This window comes from Misgurnus anguillicaudatus, chromosome 3 (genome assembly GCF_027580225.2).
Source record: "Misgurnus anguillicaudatus chromosome 3, ASM2758022v2, whole genome shotgun sequence".
Taxonomy (NCBI): Eukaryota; Metazoa; Chordata; class Actinopteri; order Cypriniformes; family Cobitidae; genus Misgurnus; species Misgurnus anguillicaudatus.
Genome location: NC_073339.2, coordinates 44,321,198 through 44,338,616, shown reverse-complemented (window position 1 = coordinate 44,338,616; position 17,419 = coordinate 44,321,198). Strand labels below are relative to the sequence as shown.

General features: G+C 37.1%; 2 protein-coding genes across 2 annotated transcripts in view; one reads left to right on the top strand and one right to left on the bottom strand.

Annotated features, from left to right (window-relative positions):
• The first annotated feature begins 619 nt into the window (after positions 1 to 619).
• atic (5-aminoimidazole-4-carboxamide ribonucleotide formyltransferase/IMP cyclohydrolase) lies at positions 620 to 14,356 on the top strand. The gene is made up of 15 exons (XM_055206154.2): positions 620 to 775; positions 1,239 to 1,365; positions 1,774 to 1,917; positions 2,334 to 2,422; positions 3,472 to 3,623; positions 7,765 to 7,921; positions 8,045 to 8,170; positions 8,336 to 8,443; positions 8,544 to 8,629; positions 8,736 to 8,825; positions 9,241 to 9,366; positions 9,977 to 10,069; positions 10,193 to 10,375; positions 10,464 to 10,619; positions 13,819 to 14,356. The coding sequence occupies exons 1-15, from the start codon at positions 760 to 762 to the stop codon at positions 13,936 to 13,938; spliced, it is 1,773 nt and encodes a 590-aa protein (XP_055062129.2). The 5' UTR covers positions 620 to 759; the 3' UTR covers positions 13,939 to 14,356.
• Positions 14,356 to 17,419, bottom strand: part of fn1b (fibronectin 1b) — a 33,374-nt gene continuing 30,310 nt past the window's right edge. The window contains exons 41-46 of the mRNA XM_073866241.1: positions 17,172 to 17,310; positions 16,914 to 17,075; positions 16,695 to 16,820; positions 15,615 to 15,721; positions 15,416 to 15,505; positions 14,356 to 15,084 (exon numbers count right to left, since the gene is read on the bottom strand). Of these exons, the coding sequence (XP_073722342.1) occupies positions 14,995 to 15,084; positions 15,416 to 15,505; positions 15,615 to 15,721; positions 16,695 to 16,820; positions 16,914 to 17,075; positions 17,172 to 17,310 (714 nt within the window). The 3' untranslated portion in view covers positions 14,356 to 14,994. The remainder of the gene's footprint in view (positions 15,085 to 15,415; positions 15,506 to 15,614; positions 15,722 to 16,694; positions 16,821 to 16,913; positions 17,076 to 17,171; positions 17,311 to 17,419) is intronic.

The following is a 17,419-nucleotide window of genomic DNA, read 5'->3' as shown; positions in this document are numbered from 1 at the left end:
ACTTAAGTGTCCAAATAGCCTACGTCACATTTACTAGGATAGATCATATCAAACCTTGATGATGGCGTGCTATGGAAATAAGCGACGTACAACACAACAGCGCCCTCTAGCGGTTTGTTTGCAAACGTCAACTGCGACGTTGCACGTCATTTCCTACTTATAATTCAGGTTCAAATGATTTTAATCAAATACTGTTTTCCTGAGTAAATAAACGCACGCACACGTACACACGTAGTTAATAAAAGTTGTTTTGAATTTGATGTCATGATTAAAATTCTGCAAATATGTATCATGTTTATGTTTTTTTTGTTTTGCGTTGGTGTGTATTTTTTTCCTGAACCCCATGTGTAATGGTTTGTAATTATAAAAGTGTTGTTATTATTAATAATAATTATTATAACATATGTAATAAATAATCCATGTTTAGAGTTATTTAAATAATTAAAGTGTAATAGTACTTTATAAAACGTAAAAGTATTAATAACAGCAGCAATATAATAACAATAAATACTCAACAACAAGAATAATCAATCAATAAAATGAAGAATAAAAACAGAAACAATTAATAAACAGAAAGTTATAAGTTACGCAGGTAGTTAAGCTAAGCGCGTGTAAAACGACATTTCCCGGCATGCATCTGTCCGGAATCAAACTATATATCCACGTGTTTTGATTAAGAGCGCGCGGTGCACGAGACACTACAGACAACAGTCGCACTTTCCACTGGTTTATACGCTTTACACTGGTTTACACTGCAGGATGGCGTCTGAATTGGGTAATACAGGCTGCTTTTTTGTCTACATGCTTTTATTTTTATGAGTTTCAGGAAAATAGCGCAAATCGTTTCAGTTTGTGTTTGTTTAGCATCTGTGATTTGCCCCATTACTGATGTCAGGACAAAGTGTGCAAAGTATTTGGATAAGAAATTACTTTGCTTCTTACGCTAAAACAAGGGAGATAACTAACAAAATGTACCAAAATACAATGGTACTTGTATGTTTGTTGGACAGATAGCATTGTAATACTTTTTCAGAGTAACTTACGTGGGCGTACAATGTAAATGCCATTTTCTTTATACATCACGTGTTTTGATGTCTTATGTCTGAACTACATTTGAGTACCATAGTAAACCATCACTCTACCATGGAACCACTTCTGTAAAGGCCATGTATCATCATTGCATTCATCTTATAAATGTTTAAACGTAACGAATAAAGCTTATTGATTTTGTCTTTCAGCTTTACTGAGTGTTTCAGATAAAACAGGACTGGTGGAGTTTGCCAGGCGACTGGTGGCAGTGGGTCTGTCCTTAGTGGCATCAGGAGGAACCGCCAAAACTTTGAGAGATGCTGGACTTGCTGTCAGGTCACACATCTTATCAGCTCTTTTATAAATCGTCCTTCTGCGTATGTCTTTGAAATGATAGTTGCAGTGGTTTGCTTAATATAAAAGCAATAAACCCTGCATCCCAAATAGAATTGTGTCTCTTGACCCCCAAAATTTAATTCAGCTAATGTCTCGAAACACAACGTTTATTGGGAAAAATGTTTTCTCAAAGAAATCTGTTGTTTGGCTTCAGATAACTTTAAATAAAGTGTGCTTAATAAATACAGGCAGCTGTTAAAGGACTATAACTTTGTCACCGTTTACATAAATTGTATTGAGACAGATCTTCTTTTGGTTCCATAAAACATTTGTTTTTATGAGATGAGATTTGAGATGATGACTGAAAATGATGTTTCTCCAGTAATGTGAGGGGTTTTTTTTATACAGGGATGTATCAGAGCTCACAGGATTTCCAGAGATGCTCGGAGGACGAGTAAAGACCCTTCATCCTGCGGTCCACGGTGGGATTCTGGCCAGACAAACTCCCTCTGATAAAGCTGATATGGAAAAACTTGGGTTTAGTCTTGTCAGGTAATAATTAAACATACGCTGGCAATACTGCGGTACCGTACCATTATAGTACCACGGTGCATGTTACTTTTACTCCTATGTAGGATTACAGCTTTTTGGAAGTGCTCTATTTAAAAATAGGTCATGTCATAAGAATTGTTGTGTGGTAATAGTACAAAAAGGCAATCAGATTTAGTGCTGACCCAATGTTTTGACTGAATGTCTTAATTTCATTGATTGGCTATCGGTTGTACATAAAAGATCTTGACTGGCTGATTAAAGTCACATGGTTGTAATGCTGTCATCTTGTGATGGGCCTTGTAGTCAAAAATGTAATGATGTTTTAGCTGTAGCAGAGACAACATGCATATTTAAAGCTTCAATGTTACATTTTTGACCACATTGATGTTAATTTTGCGAATGTTGTGTTTTTAAAGAGTGGCCGTGTGCAATCTTTACCCATTTGTGAAGACCGTCGCATCCCCCAATGTGACAGTGGAAGACGCTGTTGAGCAGATTGATATCGGTTTGTAAACATGCTGAATTTAAGCTCAAAATTAACCTGACTATAACGGTGCCATTCTTTTATAAAAAATATTAATCATAGTTCAGCTATGCCTTTTGTAATCAAACCATAGTTACTACAAACAAAAGTAACCATATTTTAATTTATATTTTTATTAAAACTGTTGCAATAAAAATGTTTTTCAGTCTACTACGAATAGTATTTTTTATTTCTCTTAGATTGTTTTCTCATTTCTATGTAAAGCACTTTAAATTACCTCTGTGTATAAAATGTGCTATACAAATAAACTTGCCTTGCCTAAAGTAATAATTCACCCCAAAATAAAAATGAGCCCATGTTTTACTCGCCCTTAAGCCTATCCTAGATGCATTGCAAGAAATGACTTCCTTTCTTAGTATTTTTGTCTTGCTTTCAGTAAAAAAAATCAAAAAATTCTTAGATTAAGATGTATTTTCTTGATGAGCAAAATGACCTAGGACAATAAGTCTAGTTTTTAGACAAAAATATAAACTTTAAGTAAATTAGTGCCTAAAACAAGCAAAAAAAATCTGCCAATGGAATAAGAAATATTTTCTTAAAAATAAGTTAACTTTTTTCATAAACACTTAATTCAAGAATTTTTTCTTATTCCATTGGCAGTTTTTTTGCTTGTTTTAAGCACAAATTCACTTTTTCATTTTGCTCATCTAGAAAATACATCTTAATTTAAGAATTTTTAGATAGTATTTTTGTCTTGTTTTCAATATAAAATAAGTCATTTTTTGCAGTGTGTATATGACTTTCTACTTTCAGCCAAACACAGTCGGAGTTAAATAATATCCTGGTAATGGCATTGGATAGTGCCCCATTTTTAAGCTGCAAAAAGTGGTTTCTGAATGTGATGTACTTTGAGGGTAAATAAAATATGGGCCGAATAGTTGCCTTTATTGAAAATCATGTCACAATGCAAACATTTTGTTTAGATTATGTTGTGATTTTACAAGATGACTTGTATGTACTTGAAAGTCTGGTGAGATTCTGTTGTTTTGCTAAAATCTTGTGGTGTTTAGGTGGAGTGACCCTCATACGAGCGGCAGCTAAAAATCATGCCAGAGTGACCGTAATCTGTGATCCGTCCGATTATGCCGCTGTTGCCAAAGAAATGGAGTCATCCGAGGACCACGACACCACTGTTGAAACACGCAAAACCCTCGCACTGAAGGTAACCTTTGATCTTACCAAAAAGAAGTGAACCTTACCTCACTTGATCTGAATGCAATAAACCAAAGATTGATGCTTTTGACGACTAATACAATAAATAAGATAAAATTTGTTTTAATAAAATATATAAAAGCATGTACTAAACCCGTTAACCCATGAACTAGTGAAACACTCTTATATGCAAAGCAGACAAACAAGCAGCATTACTGGGTATCTGATGATCTGTTTTTCTAGACTAAATCATGTTTAAACACGCACATTGAAGTGCCGTTACCATTGAGCAATAATCTGAATCATATCCGCTTTATTTTAAACCTATTTTCTTCCAAGGACTGTCAACTTATAAAGATTATCCAGCAAGTCTAAACAACCAATATCAAAAATGAATTTAGGATTATAAATGTTAATATGTGATATACAAGATGTCATTCCTGGCCTCATAACCTCTCACCCTGATTGCAGCCATTGATTTGTGTGTTTATTTGTGCTTGTACAAACTATACAGATGGATCATGTTAAGAATTCCTGCTGTCGCTGCAGGTTTGTTTATTTGAATGTTAAAGAGTAAATTGGTGGTAGATAAGGTTGACACAGCAGAGTTCATCATGTTTGTCTGGGTCTTGTGATCCTCATGTTCTGTAAAGTCAATAGCGTTGGGTGATATGCCCCATTTTGAGATCGTCCAATCATCAGCCTGTAAAATCGCCAGTACACGATAGTATCAAGGGGTGGGGCAATACTTTATAATAAACTGTTTATTTTTGTGATGAGTTTCATTTAAGCTAGTAATTTGATGCTTTAGAAATGGGGTGTGTCGTTATGTCATTGACAGCTTCTCTGAGCTTCGTGGGAAAATTCAAGATATATCTAACTATTAAATTTTGATTTCTGTGTTATTTCACATTAACACAATTTCTTGTATTTAACTTGCATTATTTTAGCAAGCCAGTCAAATGAGAATTGGGCATGCAAGCATTTGGGCGGAAGCAGGGTTTCCCGCAGGGCGTGGCAATCAAAGGGGCGGGGTGTATGTGTCATGATGAAAATTAAAAGTTTTATTTAAAACGCTCAAATAAAACTTAATTTTGAAGAAACTATGAAAAAAAATGAACATACTAGATTATTAATGAATTAAATGTTTTTACCTCTAATGGGAATAGCTGCGTGATGAAGTGAAACTAAAGGGTTAATAAACACAAACTGAAGCAGATGTTGTAGAACGTCTGGGGAACGATGATAGATGGCAAAAAAAACTGATTTTTCCCATTAAATAATGCACATAAATAAAGTGAGCAAGAGCGCTCAACAATTATATCTAATCAACAGGCATGTGAAACCTAGCTAGCAGGTTGCTCAAACAACAAAATCATCAGCTAACTTACTTTAAATTTGCAAGAACTATAGACTAATACAATAACGGGCTTAAATAAACCCAATACATAAAGTCCACTTACAGTTCTCACGGACCCGCGTTTTCTCCAGACATGACGGACCACGTCTTTATCTCATTTCAGCTGTGTGCGCGTGTGCACGCTCACGGTGTGAACCGCATCCGCGCTATTCTCCGAGATGTTTTATCAACTGGCTAGTTATCCTCCAGACCGTGACGGTCCGGATCATGTCTTTCTAATTTCGGCCGCGTGGCGCGCGTCCCCGCTCGCGGTGTGAAGCCCGAACGCGCTATTCTCCGAGATGCACTTGACGGCCTTTTGTGCAGCAAAATTATTTTTTTTGGATGACCTATTCAATGCGTTTCCAAGCTTAGGTGGGCCGCCTGAACTGAAATGTGCTGCGGGAAACCCTGAGCGAAAGTTTGATACCGCGTCTCCGTCTCTGGGCTCCACGGACAATTCCTTCTGCGCATGCCCTGGCTCCAAACTGACATTTTTGCATAACATGTCAGTGCCCATCGTCGTACATTTTACGTTCAGTTCATTACAATGAAAGAAAGCACCGTCACGTCGTCCATCTTTTTTTTTACAGTCCATCTATGCACAAACCCTCTCGTGAGGAAAAGCATGCAATGCACATGTAAATGTAACGCTATGATGATAATATTAATAACTGTTGTCATGAAAGCCCGCTATCTGCAATATGCAGGACGATAGTCAGATAGTCTATCGGCACAACCCTAAAAGTGAAATTGTTTCAAAAATTGTTTCTAAACGCATTATAAATGTTAAAAGTGTATTGTTGAAATGTGTCACAAAGACTGTGAACAGTGTAGTACTTAATTGTAGGGCTGGGACAATAAATATTGCGATTCTGCTTGCTATGCTTCTCAGGGCCTGTTTACACGAGTACGCTCGAGGGTGAAAACGTAATAATATTTTATCGGATGTGCCTTTCGTTTACACGGCGACGGCATTTTGGGGGCTTAAAAACACAAAAAAGTGAAACCACCCTTCAGAGTGTAAATCTTAAAAACGATCTACCGTCGCGTTCTCATCTAAAGAGTAAAAACGCAAAAGTCTGCTCACGGTGGCTCTCGTCGCGTACGCGTTTACGTCACAGGCATGCGCCAGTTCAAAACATGTCAGATTATTTCCATACGTCGGACCTTCAAGTTGCCATAGCAGCTGTGATAAATATACAAGTCTTTCCAGCATTTTTACGAATTATTCAAAGCAAGTATTACTGATTAGAGAAGGTGCATTAATTACCTCAGTGTAACTGTTGATGCGCCAATTCGTCGGAGGCAAACCAGACGGCTTTGGACGTGACCTGGGAGAACCAGGAAGAAGGTTGTACGCAGGCTCAAGGACTTGGTGTTGTTGTGTGTCAGTGCTTCACATTGCCACCTAGCTGCCTGGAGTGCATACTACATCGAATATCACACTTTTGCGTCACCATATGCATGCAGATTTCCCCCTCAAAATGCTCGTATAAACGCAGAATAAAAAGTGATAAAACAACGCCACTTTTGCGGTTTCTTTTAGCCTCAATGAATTATGGTGAAATGCTGCCACATAAAAGCCAGATGGCGCTCTTGTGCAGAAACTCAATATTCACTTTAGAAGAACCATTTACACATGCAGCTTGCTTCAAAATGCCTTTAAGCACATTTCTTTCGCTGTTCTTAAACCTTTTTAGTATTTTATGATAATAAAATAAATTTATAATGTTATGTTTGAAGAGTGTTGCTTTCGCAGCATTTGAGAGCAGAGAATCATTAGTTTTTCTAAGATTTTACTAACATGATATTAACTACCCAGCCAAATTTGAATGATAAATCAGGTTTTTTTATTTTTGTGGTGTCACAAACTCCGGACACATTTAATATCTGACTTTACAGGAACTTAAACTCAAAGGTGCTGTGTGTAGATTAGTGCTGCCTCACGATTAGTCGCGACTAATCGTTTGCAGAATAAAAGTTTTTGTTTACATAATATATGTGTGTGTACTGTGTATAATAATTATGTATAAATAAATACAAACACATGCATGTATAATTTAAAGAAAAACATATATTTATATAATAAATATTTATATTTATATATAATTTAAATTATATATAAATATAAAACTTTATATACACATGCGTATATTTCTTAAATATATACATGCATTTGTGTGTTTGAATTTATACATAATTACTATACACAGTACACCAACATATATTATGTAAACAAAAACTTCTATTCTGCAAACGATTAGTCGCGACTAATCGTGAGGCAGCACTAGATTTTAGCAGTGAAATTGCGAATTTGCAAACAATGGCTCAGTCCACAGCTCACCCCTGTTTTTCAAAACGCATAGAGAAGCTACGATAGCTGCCACAGGACAAACATGTCATCATTTAAGACGATGTAATGACAAAACACGCTCTCTAAAGCAGTTTACTGTAGGGCTACTGTAGAAACATGGCGGTGCAAAATGGCAACGTCCAAGTAAGGGGACCTGCGTTGTATGTAGATAAAACTGCTTATTGTAAGGTAATATACATAACTATATTATCAGTGGTGTATAAAGACCTTAGATAATGAACGGTTTTGTTTTTATTACATTGCATTTCTTTCAAGAGATCCTACTAAAAATTACATAGTGCACCTTTAAAAGAACAAATACCATGCTTCCAATTTTGTTTTACTGAGTTGTTAAATACATCTGCCAAATGTACATTTGTATTTATAATATTTCAGGCCTTCACACACACCGCTCAGTACGACGAGGCCATCTCTGATTACTTCAGACGAGAATACAGTCGAGGAATTTCCCAGCTGCCCCTGCGGTACGGCATGAACCCACATCAAGCTCCAGCTCAGCTCTACACGCTCCGATCTGCTCTTCCTCTTACAGGTGCCGCATGTGCATTATTACCATTGACAGACAGTTTTACTCGCATATACACCTCTACCAGACTGCATAACAACTGCACATGTATACAAAGAGAGTTAATGTTCCTCTGTATGTCTCTTACAGTGGTCAATGGATCTCCAGGCTTCATTAATCTGTGTGATGCTCTCAACGCCTGGCAGCTGGTGAGAGAGTTAAAGAAAGCTCTTGGGTTGCCAGCGGCCACTTCGTTTAAACATGTCAGCCCTGCAGGTATAAACGCAAACATGCATTTTGTATTTATAAAGTTTTTGAACCCAGTGTTTTTCTTCTGGCATCTGAAGTTTCCTCTGACTTTTGTACTTGCATGGCAACTTAATATTGGTTGGTTTTTCAGTAGTTAGTTTCATGAGTGTTTTTTTTTCTGATTCGTTTCAGGAGCTGCTGTTGGTGTCCCATTGAGTGAAGAAGAGGCAAAGGTGTGTATGGTAAACGATCTGCTTAAAGATCTCACCCCCCTCGCCACTGCATACGCAAGAGCCAGAGGTACATCATCTCTCCGAATACAGCTGTCTGCACACATTCATGACCTTCAAGTCATATTTAATCCTAAAAACTGAGGAAATATCTGATAAATGTGTTGTAGGTTCTGATAGGATGTCCTCCTTTGGAGACTTTATTGCTTTGTCGGACATCTGTGATGTCGCCACCGCCAAGATCATCTCGAGAGAGGTGCATAAGAATTTCCAAATGATTTTAATGGGGATGCTATCAATTTAGATTTATTTCGAAACTGTATTTTGATTATGCATGCATTTATTTTAAACCCTCCTCGCAGGTGTCGGATGGGATTATTGCGCCCGGTTACGATGAGGAGGCGCTACGAATTCTCTCCAAAAAGAAAAACGGAAACTATTGCGTCCTTCGGGTAAGTCACATGTGATGGCGTAGTAAAAATACCGTATTTTCCGGACTATAAGTCACACTTTTTTTCATAGTTTGGCTGGTCCTGCGACTTATAGTCAGGTGCGACTTGTATGTCAAAATTAATTCATACTGACTAGCATGAACCAAAGGAAAACATTACCGTGTACAGCCATGAGAGGGCACTATGTTTTGCACCTGTAGCACACCCCTGGAAAAAAACTATTAACTGAAACATTAACTTAAAGACAACAGAGAAAGACTTAACAAACAAAATGCCCCCCAAAAGAATAATAATTTTCTAAATAAATGCGACTTATAGTCCGGAAAATACGGTAATCGGTTGTAGTAAAACTGCTCGTCTTTTGTGTTTCAAAATGGCTGTTTGATACTACTGAATGTACGCCCTGTTTTTGCAGATGGACCCCGAGTATGAACCAGATGAAGATGAGGTCCGGGTGCTTTTTGGTTTGTACCTTAAACAGAAGAGAAATGGAGCGGTCATTGATAAGGAGCTCTTTAGCAACATTGTGTCCAAGGGGAAGGTGAGAATTGCTAATATATTGGTTTTATTGTATCAGTTGCTTATTTTTGACTTCCTACACTGCAAAAATGAATAAGTCTTACATAGTTTTTTGTCTTGTTTTCTAATATAATTATCTGAACATTTTTAAATTGCGATACATTTACTTGATAAGCAAGTGGCTTAAGATATTAAGTCTTGTTTATTGAAATAAATGATGAAAATCAAGTTTTTTTACGTTTATTTTTCTTATTGCACTGGCAGATATTTTGACTTGTTTTAAGTTAAAAAAACTCTTGATTTTCATTGTTTATTATAATAAACAAGTCAAAATATCTGCTAGTGCAATAAGAAAAATAAACTTAAATTAAGTTAAAAAAACTTGATTTTCATAATTTATTTCAATAAACAAGACTATACATCTTAAGCCACTTGCTGTCCAAGTAAATGTATCTCAATTTAAGAAATTTTAGATATTTATATTCGAAAACAAGACAAAAAACTAAGAAATTATAATTACAATCTCTTTAAGCGTCATACGCTGCAAAAAGTGTATTTCATGTGCATAAAATGTATTGCTTTTTTTGCATCTCATGTTTGATTTGTCTGTCTGTTAATTTTTCATATTACAGCTGTCTGAAAATGCTCTGCGAGATCTTATCGTGGCCAGCATTGCTGTGAAGTTTACTCAGTCCAACTCCGTGTGCTATGCAAAAGATGGTCAGGTAGCCAAGCATCTGCTTATAAAAGCACACCAACATATAAAGTGATCCATTTTACAAATTCAGCTTTGCGAACAGACACCATACAGCTTTTTTAATATAATTTGCGCTCTGTCTCTGTTTTAGGTGATTGGCATCGGTGCTGGGCAGCAGTCGCGCATCCACTGCACGCGGCTCGCAGGAGACAAAGCTGATAACTGGTGGCTCCGACATCATCCACGAGTGCTCGGTATGAAGTTTCGCAGCGGAGTTAAACGTGCCGAGATGGCCAATGCCATCGATCAGTACGTCAGTGGGACAATTGGAGAGGTACTCTGTCTTTTATTAACCTGTGTATATATATATATATATATCGTTGTGGTTCATGAGTATCTAATAGTAAATGGTTGTTTGTCAGGGTCCAGATCTGGATCTTTGGAAAGGTCTGTTTGAAGAAGCTCCCGAAACACTATCTGAGATGGAGAAGAAGAACTGGATAAGTTCTCTGCAAGCTGTGGCTCTCAGTTCTGATGCGTTCTTTCCCTTCCGGGACAACGTTGACCGGGCTAAACGGGTAATTTACGTTATACGTGCATTTCATCTATGCTTTCAAATGCACAATTGTGTACATATCAGACAAGCTTTTATACAAGTGTTTTGTTTGTGACCGGTAAATATAAACTGTTCACTGTACAATAATGATAGTTGGACCTTAAAAAGTGTGATCAGAATAATTTATGTATTTTTATCTAAATTATTCAAGCTCTTTCAGGCCTATCTTTGTATCATTACTTTCTAAAGCCTATTTAGTTAATATTAAATACTTTTTGGAGAGTAATCTAATTACATAATTGAAGATAATAAAGTAATTAATTACTAGTTACTGATTACAAGTAACTTACCCAACACTGACGACACACTCAAAGCCTATATTTGATTGTACTAAAATATACTTAAATGCCAGCAAGTACATTATTTTTGTGCTATATAGACGGTTTCAGCAGTAACAACATAAACAGGCGGCTTTCATAGTCAACACGTAACTTCCGGTAAACTCCGCAATGAATAAATAACAAAGTCCTTTTAAGGTAAAACAAGCAAAATAAACAACAAATAGATTACCTAGGAAATCAAAACATTTGTTATTTTCAAAAAAGTTTTTGTTCAAGAGTTCAGTTTAGCAACTAGTCAGACCAGTAAACAAACAGAAACCGGAAGTAAAGTTCTGACCAGACGTGTAATCGCGTCACCGCATGAGTCCGATGAATTTGTCTTTATTAATATAAAAGTTATATACTACAAGATTTTTATTAAAAGTATTGTTCTACTTCGGTAATACATATAAATAAATAATAGTAATACTGATTTTCAGTGTAATGAAATAAATGGTGTCTCAAAATAGCAAAGTTAACTCTTTCGCCGCCAGCATTTTTAAGTAAGTTGCCAGCCAGCACCAGCACCAGCATTTTTCATAATTTTCACAAAAGTTTAATGCCTTCCAGAAATAATTTTTCTTTAAATATTTAAACGTACTATATATAAAATGAAAGGACAGATCTTCTGCTTTCAAAAAAACAACAATCGTTTCATCCTACCTCTCATTGGTACCTCTCAAATATGGGTAGGTTTCTTAAAAAACACAATTTTGAGCAAAAAGCTGAGATGATTAAATTTTTTTGAAGGACTTTTGATAGAGATCAGATTAAGAGCGATCGTCAAAACATACACCGAGTTCTTAGTCTTTCACCTGAGATGTTACTTCCGGCAGTGCTGGGCAAGCTACTTGGAAAATGTAGTGAGCTAAGCTACCAGTTACTTTACATTAAATGAAGCTTCACTACACTGAAGCTACCCCCCTGGGAAATGTAGCAAGCTAAGCTACATCAATAGTAGCTTGCTACATCCAAGCTACTTTTTTATTTGTAACCAGTTTTATTATGTAATTATTTATTCAGTTTCCATTTAGAATTTTGATAATTATAGGCAATTAAAGCATAATGTAGACCTAGGTACTTCACATTATGGGGCGGTTTCCTAGACAGGTCTCATTCTACTCCCAGAATAAAATGCATGAGTGAGCTGCCTTAATTTAAAAACACCTTGCCCTTAATACCCTAACACAGCTCCGAAACTTTCAGAGATGTACGTGGATCTGGAGCTACCTCTACCATCATTTAAAATCAACTCCAGACCCAGTAACGAGACCCGCCCTACCTTTCACCCTGATTGGCCCCGACCTGACCCTGACTAGAAACAACTAATCAAACTGATGATGGCAGTGACATTACCCAATCAGAGATAGAGCATGAGTCTTCACAGGATGCGAGTGGTAATGTTTTGTATGAATAAAGGCTGCACAACTTTAAAATACGGGAAAACAATGTCCCGTGTCGATTCAAAATGACGCGCTTATTCACAAATTCAGGACGACTTCAGAAATGTTTGGAGAATTGTAGCTTGTGTGGAAGCTACCGCACTACTTGGTCAAAAAAAGAGCTTAGCTACTAAAAAGCTATTTGATTTAGAAAGCAGCTAAGCTACTGCCAAGCTACTAAAAAATGTAGTTAAACTACTAGCTTCGCTACTTGTAGTGAAGCTACTGCCCGGCACTGACTTCCGGGTTTCATAAGTTGCAAAAGAGCGCCACCTGGTAGATAATAGCGGTATTCTGAAGAGCTGGAAATACTCGTCATTGGCAGGAAAGTGTTTTCTCATAATGGCATTGAAAGAGTTGAGTACAATTAGATTTAAGTAGGGCTGGGAAAAGATTAATCGCGATTAATGGCATAAAAAATAAGTTATTTTTTGCATAATATGTGTGTGTACTGTGTGTAATTATTGTGTATATTTAACCACACACACATACATATATTCATGTCAGATTTTTTTTATTTATATCAATTTTTTTATTTATATATAATATAGAATATATAAAAATATAAATAAATATATAAATATATAAATATTTATATTTAAAATATATATATATATATATAATATATACACACACACATACATGTAAATGTTTCTTAAATACATACATGAATGTGTGTGTATTTATAAGTACATAATAATTACACACTCGTATATTATTAAAATCACTTTTATTTTGTATGCGATTAATCGCAATTAATCTTTTCCCAGCCCTAGATTTAAGGTTATCTTAAAGGTGTAGCGGAGGTTTTTCTCAAATTTTAGAAAAGAACTGCCTTCCTTCTCCCCTTTTTAAAAAATGTAATTGCGCAACACTCATGATTGACAACTAGGAGGACCAATAGTCTTGATGATCCACCCGGAAAAAGAAAATCCTCCGTAATACCTTTTAACATGTTGTGTGTTTTTGACACAGTATGCTTACTTTAGAATGTATTTCCAGACAAATCTTACAAATGAAATGTTTAAGTGACTTGTTTTGACAGCTAAAGCCTGAAGTGTAGTTTACGCGTACGCGAGGGTCCACATGCAGTGCGCGTTACACAAATTTCACCATTTGTAGGTGGTGCATGCGTGTACAGGAGGATGTGGACCAGGAAATGTATTGCATTTAGTCGCAATGCGCATGCATTAAACGTCTGCGTACACGTACCACCAGTCAAATAAACGATGCTTTGCTAGGTTTTTGACTACTAAGGCTTGTGAACTACATCTAAGCTTAAGTATAAACTTTGATATTACAACTTGCCTATTAAATCTTTGAAATGTTTAAAAAACATTACATTTGATTTGAGTGGTATGTAAAGATGAATTTTCCATCTGTGTGTGTGTGGTTTCAGAGCGGTGTGGAATACATCGCGGCTCCTTCAGGCTCTACTGCTGATGAGATCGTCATTAATGCTTGCAATGAACTGGGCATTACTTTAGTCCACACCAACCTCCGTCTCTTCCATCACTGAGAAGCTTTGCAGAACTACTTGTTTCACACCAGCATCACAGAAGTTTAGGGCTTCTTTCAAATCCGTTATTTAAACGGCAAGTTGCAACTAGTTAGCAGCAAAATATGTTACAATAAACTTATAGTTAAAGAAGATAGTGAAGCTTTACAGGCAAAGTTACTATCTTCAAAGCCTAACATGATTGACATTCCTGCTGAATTGAATAGCTGCTCAGAATAGTATGATCTATTCATGCTTCATTTTTTTGTTGCTTCATATTTTGCAAACCCATGCTTATGCTGCTGTTTAAAAAATGAATATTTGCAATGTACATTGTCATCATGTTTTCTGAAGCTAATACTGTAACACTCCCTGATACATTCCTTATTGTCTGTAGTGTCTTATGAGCATTACGTTATAAATACAGTAGATTCTCAAAGGTTCTGTCACAATTTATTGGCATTTGTTGACTTGTTTTTGACAACGTTTGCTTACTTTGGAACTTACAGAAGAAATTAAGTGAATCATATAAATACGAACATTCGTAATCAACAGTAGTGAAAACTGGAATGGACAGTAGACAACACTATACAAACTAAACACTGAATGAAGGGTATAAACACTAAAAAAAGACAAAAAATAAAATCACTTTTAATCGAAAAACAGTGCGGACTCTAAATAAGTGTGAACCGTGAGAAATTCTCTATAAAGGACAACTTGACCTGACATTCTTATAAAACAGTGCTTAAGTTTTAATGCATGTCTGTAAATTTAAACATCTGATCAACTTCAAGGTAATAATAGTGTGGTTGTTTTATTTCGCTTTCAAAAAGGATGCTGCCTCATAAAAAATATCAATACCAAATTTACCTAAATTGTGTTTTAATAGTTAACATTTACTGGAATGGCAATAAAAACAAAATTGATAACTAAATCACATGACCAAACAAAAACTGAATAAACGCAGCCGTTGCTATGGGTGCAGTGATTGGCTGTGAAGCAGCAGCTGACCAGCGGTGGAGGTGTGGTAACAAACAGGGAGGCTTTAAGGCGGTGCTATGAGGTCATGGTGGCGTTTTACTCTCTGGTAATAGTCTTGTGATTGGGACTGGCCACAGCATCGGCGAGAAGGTCTGGTCTGAGACATTCAATTGGGCATTGAATGTTCTGGAAGAATAAAGAGATGTGTTGTTGTTATTATGGAAACATTAGCTTTATGCATAAAATAATTATCCTGTCTGAAACATGGCCGCCATTTTTATTGGTAAAATGCTTGGTTAAATCTTAAGTGTTTGTGTTTATCATCATACAGTATGTTTTGAGGAGGCTTTTGTCATTCACCAAGTATGAGTAGAATGCTAGACAACCTTCCAAAAAAAAGCTTGTGCCAAAAAACAGAGTTATACTGATCGTCCAAACTGGGTTGTTTTGTTTAGCAGGGTTTACGTACATCACATTTTAAGTGTTTTTGCGACCAAGTGAAATGCAAGAAACTTACCACATTGTAGCCCGTGTTCAAGCGGACAGGTTTGAGCAGATCAGCGCTGACCTCCGCACCCGGTCTCCTGCAGTTCTCGCAACGCCAACCCTGAAGAGAAATAAATACACACCAGGTCAAAGCATCTCTCGCAACTCCTTAAATTTTAACCAAAGCATTTCCAGAACCTTCATTGTAACATAACATAAAGTGTCAAGACCTGCTGTCCTCCATAGCATGTGCATGTGCAGATGGCCCCCAAGTATTCCTTCTGCCATTGGTTTCCGACCTGATACATCTTTCCATCATCGTAACATGTGGACTCATCTGTGAAGAATAATTGCATGACTTGAAAGTTGCAAAACCACTTCTTAAAGTCTGTTACACTCTTGAAAATAAAGGTTTCTTAAAGCTTATTTGATAGTCTGTATGGTTCCATAAAGAACTTTTAACATGCTGAGAACCATTCTGTTGCACAAAGGTTATTTGGAAACGTGGAAAAGGTTTAACAGAATATAAATGGTACTTTGGGGAGCCAAAATGTCCTTTGGGGAGTCAAAAGGTACTTTGTGGAGAGAGAGGTACTTTGGGGAGTCAAAATGTCCTTTGTGGAGAGAGAGGTACTTTGGGGAGTCAAAATGTCCTTTGTGGAGAGAGAGGTACTTTGGGGAGTCAAAAGGTACTTTGTGGAGAGAGAGGTACTTTGGGGAGCCAAAATGTACTTGTAGAGAGAGAAGTACTTTGGGGAGCTAAAAGGTACTTTGGTGAGCCAAAAGGTACTTTGTGTAGAGAGAGGTACTTTGGGGAGTCAAAAGGTACTTTGTGGAGAGAGAGGTACTTTGGGGAGTCAAAAGGTACTTTGTGGAGAGAGGGGTACTTTGGGGAGTCAAAAGGTACTTTGTGGAGAGAGAGGTACTTTGTGGAGAGAGGTACTATGGGGAGCCAAAAGGTACTTTGTGAAGAGAGAGGTACTTTGGGGAGCCAAAATGTACTTGTAGAGAGAGGTCTTTGGGGAGCTAAAAGGTACTTGTAGAGAGAGAGGTTTTTTGGAAAATCAAAGAGAAATTTGGAGGAGCCAAAATGCTTCTTGTCAGACATTGCTAGAAGAATGCCTTTTATCACCTTTATTTGTCTAGGCCCAGGTATACTTCACCTTCCATTACATCTTGTCCATTAAGGCCTTTTCAAGTTTACTTGACTGACCAAGAGCCAATATACAGTATGCATTTGAAATTTAGGACTGTGTAGTGTGAAGTGCAATGATACATATATCCTAGCCTAAGCCAGAGGTAGAACTTACGAGGTTCACACTTGAACTCTCCTTTGCCATTGCCCAGACAAGTGCAACTCAACAAGTGACCGTTTTCTGCACGCCGTTCCCACTTTTCACCGATGCGGTAGTTATTTCCACCATCGTGACACCATTCTGCGTTCGCATGACAGATTCAGAATCAATTCACTTTCATCTACAGAGAAACATTCCTGACAACACTTAACCTACAAGTTTTAAGGTACTCACTGGAAGAATCGCATCTAAAATGTCCACTGCCAAGGCCGAGACATCTACACCACAGTTTGAAGCCGGTCTCGGACATGCGTTCCCATTCCGCTCCGACGTCATGGTAAGTGGATGTGAAGGTGTCATAACATGCATCCTTATTGGATGAAACATCTCCTGGAGCTTGCGTTGGCGAGAACCAAAGAAACAAAGATGTTAGCATGACAGAAGCCTTGTGCATTTCTCAACTGTGATCTAAAAGATTCTTCACTGATTTACCCGTGTTTCCAGCAGTGATGACTTCCTCCAAGATTTTCTGTTTAAGGGCTCCTTTAAGGGCCTCTACAATGACATTATAAGAGGCACCAGAGGTAAGACCGATCAGCTTAGCGCTTGTGGACGATCCAGGGAGATGCATCTGCAATACAAGCACATATATTGCGATCAAGTAACCCCATAGAGCAGGGTTTCCCAATCTTACCCTGGAGGGCCGGAGCACTACAGAGTTTAGCTCCAACCCTGATCAA